This window comes from Bidens hawaiensis, unplaced genomic scaffold (genome assembly GCF_021521415.1).
Source record: "Bidens hawaiensis isolate Kalapana, Puna unplaced genomic scaffold, B.hawaiensis_p1.1 tig00009618_1, whole genome shotgun sequence".
Lineage (NCBI taxonomy): Eukaryota > Viridiplantae > Streptophyta > Magnoliopsida > Asterales > Asteraceae > Bidens > Bidens hawaiensis.
This window is the reverse complement of record NW_027491719.1, coordinates 539,360-549,538: the sequence shown is the minus strand read 5'-3', so window position 1 is coordinate 549,538 and position 10,179 is coordinate 539,360. Positions and strand designations below refer to the sequence as shown.

The 10,179-nt window shown below is 32.6% G+C and overlaps 1 protein-coding gene across 1 annotated transcript; it reads left to right on the top strand.

Annotated features, from left to right (window-relative positions):
• The first annotated feature begins 5,537 nt into the window (after nucleotides 1-5,537).
• On the top strand, nucleotides 5,538-7,626 carry LOC143533079 (uncharacterized). Its single transcript, XM_077027951.1, has 7 exons — nucleotides 5,538-5,619; nucleotides 5,715-5,750; nucleotides 6,383-6,520; nucleotides 6,611-6,697; nucleotides 6,782-6,829; nucleotides 7,270-7,346; nucleotides 7,447-7,626. The coding sequence occupies exons 1-7, from the start codon at nucleotides 5,551-5,553 to the stop codon at nucleotides 7,595-7,597; spliced, it is 606 nt and encodes a 201-aa protein (XP_076884066.1). The 5' UTR covers nucleotides 5,538-5,550; the 3' UTR covers nucleotides 7,598-7,626.
• Nucleotides 7,627-10,179: the final 2,553 nt, after the last annotated feature.

Here is a 10,179-nt window from a genome sequence, read left to right as displayed (position 1 = left end):
TTAAGCTATAAAATTGAATAGGAGATCCCCGAGCAGGATCGTGTTCTTGAATTGAATGTTTTGCTTCGCATATTGCCCCAACTTATTTGTAATGCTTTTAGAATATGTTAGTAGAATAAACATGTTTAGTCTATCGATTTCAAGTGTTTTGCTTTATGGTCTTACATGTTTTGACTTTGGTTAGTTAGTAATTTATTGTGTTTTTGAGTGTGTTTATAGGCTAGTGAGTTATGTATAGTTGATGGTTAGTAATTTATTCTGCGAGGTGTATATGCTCTTTATATATAGAAGTATCACTCCACTCACCGTGTGATAATATTATGAAGCTAAAATGATGTTGAGGACAAGAATGATCATGAACATGTTGTGACACCCGGTAATATAAAAAGTATTATTATATTTTATAAATGAGATTAAGATATGTTTAGACTGGGTTATGTGAGAATTAAGATCCATAAGTTAAATATAGTATTTTATGCTATGAAAGAATGGAATATATATTTTTTAAAACACTAGAGAATTTAGACGGAATAAAGAAATGTTGGCGTAAGTTAAGAAGAAACGAACGTTTTTGGTTAAACGTGTGAATATTCAACACGACATTCGATAAAATGACCATGGATGAATCCATTTGAATATTGTAAAGGATTGAAAACCGAGAACGCCGGCGAAAACGTGACTCAATTTTGAGTTATAACGAAACGAGAAAATGCAAATTAGTATTTTCAAACACGTTCCTTAAAGCACATGTACCGATGAACTTGTAAAAGTTAATACCGTCTCCGTATTTGGGGTTTATCATTTAGAAAAAATAAATCAAATAAACACCATAAGTTTGGATGAGTTGTTTTTGAGAAAAACAACTACACTAGTTTTATTAAGTTCGGAGTAACACGGAACCGACACCGGGTAACGATCGTCAAAAATATATTAGCGGAAATCATAAGCTAGTGAGACAATTTTAAGTCGAGATTGAAATAAATATTTTGACGAAATTATATTTGAAAAATATAACGTCACTTGAAGTAGCGGGTTCGTTGGAGCGAGAGACCGAAACGCGATCGCAAAACGCGTTTAAAACCGCACTATATATGGTGGGTCACCTCACTTTACATTCATTTTAACATCATATTACTGCATTTTAGAGAGAGAAATGTAAAGAGAGGTTAGAGGATTCCGGCAAGGTTGCCGGCGTCCGGTGGTGGTGCACGGTGGTCGGTGGTGGTCCGGCGCGGTGGTCCGGTGGCGGCCGAAACCCGTCTTCTACCCGGAACAAAGACTGGTTTCAATGTGACTTTTGGTTTCGTTCCAATAAGGACGGATAAATATTTTAACAAATGAATTTTGCTTTTAAATATTCTTACGACTGTAAGTCGTTAATGCTATTTTTGTTATTCTAACGAACGCTAACTTTGGGCCGTATGAGCGAAGTGGTATTTATGAAACCAAGAAAATCTTTGTTTTAAAATATAAGTTTTAAAATTGAAAACTCATCAACAATTGTGTTGACGTATTTTGAACGCGTGTTTTTCGGGTTAAGAAAAAACCGGTGCTTCTTTGGAGATGATGTGGGAAAACAGGTGTAATACCTGAATATGGCTAAACGACGTCTGTCACTGTCCAAATTAATTGATTAAGTCTTCCATTATTAAATTAAGGTTTTTTGGGTGTGACACATGGTAACTAAAAGAGAACTCACTACATCAATAATAAAAGATACTCTTGTGGTGGGTGACCACACGTTGAAATATTTTTGGTTAAGAGCCGAGAATTTAAGAGGTAAACACTTGACGGTTGTCAACACTCTCCCGTTGACCGAGCGGTCGGTATTCACGGGTAATCATGGAAGTTATAGACTTGACAAATTGAAGCAACTAGGGGCTATTTTGCATATGAATATGGAGGTTAAAGGGGTTTCAATAACTAAACTAGGGGGTCATTTCAACAGGTCATGTACATCAACCAGGATGCATCTAACATTGTGTAAGTGAAAATAAAAAAATATATTTTAGATTTGCTTTTGTACTTTTGAATAAATTGAATTGAATGTTTTGTTTTGTATATTGCCCCAACTTAGTTGTAATGTTTTTAGAATATGTTAGTTAGAATAAACATGTTTAGTATGTCGATTTCAAGTGTTTTGCTTTATGGTCTTACATGTTTTGACATTGGTTAGTTAGTATTTTATTGTGTTTTTGAGTGTGTGTATAGGCTAGTGAGTTATGTATAGTTGATGGTTAGTAATTATTCAGCGAGGTTTATATTTTCTTTATTATACAGAAGTATCACCGGGAGTCACGGTGGTTACAGACGTGAAAGACTTAAACAATTGGGGGTGAACGTTTTCATGAGCACGAAGGTTCAAAGATTATCGAGAGCTAATCTAGGGGGTGCCTTTCAACAAATCATTTACATAAACTAGGATGCATCAAACATCGTGTAAGTGAAAAGAAAAATAATAACTTTTGATTTGCTTTCGGACTATTGAATAAATTATATTGAATGTAATATTATAGGTTAAGGCAAGAGACGATCAAAAAAGTTTTTGAAAAAGCTCCTGAACTACTTACCAACATTGGAGATGAAGAGGGGGTGATGAGAGGGGGGATCAACAACCAAAATCTTGAAGAATGGAATCTAAACACTATTTTCAAATCAGGTGGTTATGAATTTGATTACCAAGAAAACTATGAGTTAGTGAAAGGGGAAAATGTCAATAAGATTTGGGCAAAAGTTATCAAGAAAGTCTAATAGGGGATGATGATGATGAGGTTAGATATGCAATGGTAGAAAGATATATACTTGTTTTTTATTTGGTTTAATCTCTTGGTTACTTAGTTTTCTGTTTTTACTTTTTTATGTGACAATTTTACAAAGATATGATATGATGTAAACCAATCTTAATATGTTAGATCGTATGGGCTTGATCTACAAGCGAAACCGGCCCATCTCAAGATATAAGTTTAGGAAACTAAATAAACTAACAAAGAGATATAGGCAAGGAGATATACAATACAAATGCATTTAAAAACACATAGAGCATGTTTGGGATTGCTTCTTAAAAGTGCTTATGGCTTTTTGGAGGCAAAATGCCTCCAAAAAGCCATAAGCACTTTTAAGAAGCAATCCCAAACACCCCCATATTCCATATCTCGTTTTTTTTCCTTTATGTGGTGTTACGAATTCGACTATATCGGTTAAATTCGGTACATACACTAAACTCAATAAATTCATTAGTAACAACCTAGAATGGTATTGACATACGTATAACTTATGATAAAAAAAATCATATTTCAAACGATATGTATTCGGTTGGTAAAACCTACGCATTTACAAAACTCTCGTGTTGTGGCGGTGAAGCTATTTGACTTTTGCCGATATCAGCTTAGTTTAACATGACACATGCCATAAACCCTAAAAGTAAATTAATAAACACCCAAAAAGTAGCATATTTATTTAAAAAAAAAACAACACAATTTTAATCAGTATTTGTTAAACTTGTGACGGTGCTGATACTCAATCGGTCATTTCTAAAAGTAAATTAGTAAGCGATTTTTTTTTTAAAAAAATACCCGATGTGAAACCATCACATCACGCGACTTGGACCAGTTTGATTTATGCGCTTCAGTCGCATACCTTTTAATCTTATAAAATAACAAAATATATAGATTGTAAAAACACCAAAGCTAAGGGACTTGTGTTGCCAATTGGTGTTATTATTACGTTTTGAAATTGAAGTTGCTTAATATTAAAGCAGAGTAATATTAATATCACACCTATATATTATATACACATGACAATCGATAGGGTTTAAAGTCTGGTTTCATTGAAGCATAATAATAATAATCAATCTGAGGTAAAACTATTATATTTAGCTTTCACTTGTTTGTTTTGTTTTTTGCTAGATAATTGATGTGTTAAAAGTATTTAATTTGATAAGACTATGTGTTGTCGTTGAGACACTAGTGGGTCCGTAGATTGTACACTCAGCCTATTGTGGTGCAGGCTAACATGCTTCTTGTTTTTGTTTTTTGTCTTTTCTTCCGAAAATATGAAATAACAATATAATGCAGTGTACAATAACTAGTGTACAATAACTGGACACTCAGAGAGCCTGTTGTTGTGGTTTAGGCTAACAGTGCTTTCTGTTTTTTTTTTGTCTTTTCTTCAGAAAATATGAAATAACAATATAATGCAGTGTACTTTGTATACTCAGAGAGCCTGATGCGGTGCTTTATGTTTTTTTTTGTCTTTTGTTTTCGAAAATATGAAATAACAATATAATGCGATGTACGCTAACTATACACTCAGAGAGTCTGTTGTGATTCAGGCTAACAGTGCTTTCTGTTTTTTTTTTTTGTCTTTTCTTCCAAAAATATGAAATGACTAATGCAGTGTGCGTTGATTGTACACTCAGAGAGCCAGCCTGTTGTGGTTCAGGCTAACAGTGCTTTCTGATTTTTTTGTCTTTTCTTTCAAAAATATGAAATAACAGTATAATGCAGTGTACGATGATTGTACACAGAGAGCCTGCTGTGGCTAAGGCTAGCTGTGGTTCACGCTAACAGGGCTTTATGTTTTTTTTTGTCTTTTGTTTTCGTAAATATGAAATAACAATATAAATTAAAAAAATAAATTTTATAATAAAAGATAATAATATATAAATAAATTTTATAAATATTTTGATAAGCGACATCGTTAATATCGTATAGTTGTTGATTACGTTACGAAATCGAGAAGAATTAAACTGATTTTTTTATAGATTAGCCTCAAATAAAGCTCGTTTATTTTAGTTATCGAGACTCGTTTAGCCTTGACAAGCTTAGTGTATTTTTAACGTTTTAAGGCTTTTAAACTTTTATGCATCAATTTCATATTGTATAGCATAGCTCGAGCCAATCGCTTAAGGTACTGCAAACGAGCTCAAGCAGAGCTAAGGCTCATTTACGGTTTTTCTCAAATTACAAAAACAATTAAGAATGTGTGTAGATTAATTATTAAATAATAAATGATCCGAGCTCACGTTAACTAACCAAGCTCGAGTTTGAAAAAACGGTTAACTAACTAAGCTTGAGCTTTAGAAAAAGAGCTCGAAACTAGCCGAGTTCATGCTCTGATAAGTCAAAACAAGCTGAACTCGTGATCGGCTCGTTTACACCCCTGCATGGTTCCGTTTTGGGTTAAAACTTAAAACCGAACCAAAAACCGAAACTTCGTGTTTTGAACTTTTGAAAACTTTTCGGTTTCGGTTTTTTTGGTTTTCGAGTATTTGAGTTACATGTTTATACAACTCTTATTAATAACCTAAAGTTAAAAAATATCGAGATATTTGGTTCGGTTTATATTAGTTCTGAAACCTAAACCGAGCCGTAAGTTCGGTTTCTTTACAAAAAGATAAAACCAAACCGTCGTATTTGTTTTGTTTCGGTTTTTTCAGTTGCATGCACACCCTAATACAACTATAAAGTTCATAGAACAAATAAAAATATTAAATATACATCAATCTGTGTTCTATAATCTCTTATTGATATTTGCAGTTGTTGATTAAAAATGGAACAATTTCCACAAAGACAATTATTTGGTGGAGCAATTTCCGCTGCTTTCCCACTTAGGTTTGAGGTTGGTTTTGATTCTATTTTTTTAATATATTTGTTTATTGTATATGTTCATCATTTAAAGATTTTAATGCCAAATATTAAATTTTTAACTTGCAGGATGTGAGCAAGATTCGTGAAGTTCCCGATCATCAGGTTCGCTTATTTCATGGATTTTGTGTTCATATATCATAATAATTATTAGGCCTGTAAATGAACCGAACGTTCGTTGAATTGTTCGTGAACCATTCGGCGGGAAGTTCGTTTATTTAATAAACGAACGAACATGAGCAAAAAATTTGTGTTTGTTTAATTCAACGAACGAACATGAACACATGTTTCGTTCGTTCGTTCATTTATGTTCGTAAAAATTCATTTATTTATGCTCATTTGTATCCGTTTATTTATGTTCGTTTATGTTCGTTTACATTTTAATAGACAAATAATTAAATATTATCTTCAAGAGTCATCTACTTAATGTTTTATATTCATTTAAGTGTGTTCATTTATGATCGTTTATCTTTGTTTGTGTTCACTTACATTTGTTCATATATGTTCATTTAAGTTTGTTTAGTTATGGTTATTTATCTCCGTTTATGTTCGTGAACTATTCGCTTAAAATTAAACAAACGAACACGAACATGTTTACTTTTTAAATAAACGAACACGAACACAAAATATGTGTTCGATTAAGTGTTCATGTTCGTGTTCGTTTACAAGCCTATATTAATTATGCTTCAAACTTATTTTTCCTTTTGATTATTGGATTTTTTTTATTTTGTGTACAGGAGGTGTTTGTGGACCCCGCACGCGACGAGAGTCTGATAATCGAGTTGTTGGAGATGAAGAATGAGTTAGCAGATAATGGAAGTGCCACTTGGTTTCTACAAGACCTTGCTACCGAACAAGGCGCAGAGGGCAACATCGTAAATTCACATTCACTTGTTCTATTTGTCTGTTTGACTATTTTGACAAATTTGGTATAAAAACGAATGTTTTTAATTTGTTCCGTTTAGGTGACTGAACAATCGGGCGTGTTCGAGGCTCAAGGATTAGCGTACAGAAACATGCCTTCTGTCATAACAACTGCAACTGCTCAAATGGTAAACAAGATTACAACTTTGACTTTTAGTCAAATGATAAAGTCAAACATTTGGTTGTTCACTTGTTTTCGCAATTTCTTGTAGGCTATTTCCAAGGGACGCCAAGGAAGAGACGCACAAAATCTTGTAAAGGTATTATATCGTATATACCCTTACAAAGTAGTTAAAATATCAAATATACCCAATTTATAAAAAGTTTAAAACACAATTTAATAAATGACCATTTTACCCTTATTATTCTAGAACTTTAAAGTTTCATATATGCCCATCTTTTTTATTTTTATACATAAAGACTAGATTTCTCAAAATATTAGATTACTTATCGTTTGATTATCATGCGATTATTTGCCTTCAAGGGAACAAAAATAGAATTTAAACAAATGTAACGGAAAGGGGTAGAATGGTCATAAAGTAAATATTCATTAAAGTTGCTTATATATGATATTTTGCGTTTTTGTTGGGTATATATGAGAAATTTAACAAGTTTGTAATGGTATATATGAAATTATCGATTTTTAAATATTATGTTTTGGTTAAGACTAACTACTCATGTGCTTCGGCCTTCGGTTCAGGTATATTTGGCGAATTTGAGACTCAAAGGTGTTGGAACCGATGTGCTCATTACTGCATACGAGCCTGTTTTCATACAGTACGTAAAAATTAATATCTTTTTTTTTTCTTTTAATTATGGGGGGTTTTGGTTTCTAAAATAAATAATGGAATGTGGTTTGTTTGTGTTGTGGTTGCAGCCCGTCTAGCGAGAGTGCAAGATCGGTTGGAGCTGGTTTAACCGTGCCTGCTGCAGAGTCGGGACGGACTCCGATGGCTGATGTTTATAAACAAGTGGTGTCTGCATTTAGAGTCAATGATTGGAACCTGTTTAATGCTGCTGCTATTTGAGAAACCAATTTTGTTGATTTTATTTTAATATTTTTATGTTACAAAACTGAAGTTGGGATTTTTCAGATAAAGTTTTGGGATATTTAAGTATTTTTATATTTGGTTTATTTTGGTATGAATTTATTTACATTGATTTAGTTTTTTTTTTATTTATTTTAATTAGGATTAAATTTTATATGAAAGCAAGAGTAAATACCAAATTATGTTTTAGTTTTATTCTAAAGTTGGCATATAAAAGGAACAAGTGTTTCTTGAATCATGATATCCAACTTGGACATAGATACAAATGGATTAACCGAAACAAAACGAATATGTATATGCGAGTCAATTTGGTTTAGTTCGTTTATAACTATAAAATCATACTTGAACTATACTTTCGTTATTGAATTGAAATCAGAAAAACGCAAATGAAGGAGTACGGATGAGATTTTTTTCCTGAATACTCGTACATGTTCTGCACGCGTACCCGCAAAATCAATACTAGGATTTTAAGAATTCGATGCTTACCGGCACTGATCCGTTAGGAATAGGTATAGTTTTATTGGGAAGTCCAAGCCGTGTGTGTCTTCAAGCGGTTATTTTGGTACTCGGTACCCGTTTGGATTAAGGTATTTTGGTAATTCATACCCGTTTGATATTCTGGTTTAATTTGGTATAAAGGGTTATTGGCTTAATTTTTGGTTTTAGTATATTATGTTTTGGTTGTGGGTATTACGGCTTTGGTATTATAGTTTATTGAATGTCGATACCATAACGGTACCCATACCAATTTAGCCAATTTGGTACCCATCGAGGACCAATACCCACACCAATTCAGCTTGTTTGTTACTCATACCCGCCACCAATACCAATTTATGTGGATCTTTGAAAAAACAAACAAATTGATACCAAACCGTATATTGTACCATGAAATATGTTACGATACTCGGTCTCCGGTCTAACTGCATTTCGGTACCGGTCTTAACTAAAGGAGAACACTTTTTACATGATTTATTCCAATTCTAAAGGCAAACTTATATGATTATAAAACACATCATATGCATGAAGTGTCATTCCAAAATGGTCATTATTATATATCTTACACTATTCTAGTATAAAGACTCTAAATGGAATGGCTTTGTTTACCAGGATAGGATCCGATACAAATAAAATTAACCTACTAAATATATAAATAAATAGAGTAGTTACTGTTTTGAACTAGGGTAATTATGTTATAAAAATAAAATAGTGTAATAATTATTTTAGTTTATAGAGTAATAATAATTACTTTAATGTTAACATAATTACTCCAGTGATTTGTACACTTCTCGCAATTAAAGTCATTTGTATTTGACCCTTAATCACCATCAACACCACACCTTTTTAAGAGTTGAAAAATTAAGATGACTTATCTATAAAAGTTTGGTTTAGCTAATTCTATCATCCTTGTGCAATATGTTACCTAACCGATTTCCTAAAGGATATTGCAAAATTAGTAAGTGCAATCATAGTCATTAGCCATGGGGAGATATCGACTGTGTTCATATGTCTAATAAACCGACGCTTGATCACCCCTTTCTCAACAAAGTACCATTACGGGTTTGAATAATTTTCTCTGTACGCATTTATGTGTATGTTGATTAAAAGAGTAATAATTTGTGGATGAGAAAGGGGTGGGCGAGCGTCGACTTATGACACCGATGTAGTTAAAAGGAAACACACAAAACTTGTTCTTGAACTAGCTAAAATTCGGTTTTAACCTACACATGCAAAAAATGAGTTGGGTGGTTGAGAATTCAAAAGCAAATCTTTTGATCAATTTTATTGTGTTAGCATGCTTGTTAAATGTTAACAATAGTTAGGATTTTTCCTACTTTGTATATTAATTAATCTATTTTATAGTGTTCCGTTCACCAGTCTGACCGTTAACTAGTTGAGAAAATAAAGAACATAGTATTATGATTTCATGGGAAATGAAGTAAAAAAGAATACATATGTTGGTCCGTTTAAGAAGTAATAACAATGGAAATCACAGATAAACTAACAAATTTATTTTTGTTAGTATATGACTATTATTTTAGCAATTTAATTATTTGTATAACAGATTCTCAATCCACCATTTATACATATTTTTTCCATATCATGTGGTTTTGCAGAGAACAATGTAAAAAATTCTTATGATATCTACATATATGTAATATTTAAATTATTTTCTATATGTGTGTAACATGGCCCGGTATCCTAGTAGATAATATGGCAATGGCAATATAATGATTCTTGGATGCTTTGGATGTTCTAATATGATAGGATGCAGGTAAGGAAACACAAACCGGTGATTAACAACAAAGCATTCTAAGGCTCGAACCTGCGACCCTTCAAAGATAAAACAACAAATTTTTCACTAAACGACATCGATTCCTAGATACTTCTAGGTCCTTAAAAAATTTAATATACCGCTTCTAAAAAATTTGTAAAAAATATTGGTGTCTCGTGACACCAATCCACACCATCCACCCCTTGCATATGGACCTACTTTAAGTTGGTAATGGTATATACTAGTGACCCAAGAAAACACGCTGTATATTTATCTGTAGCCCGTAATG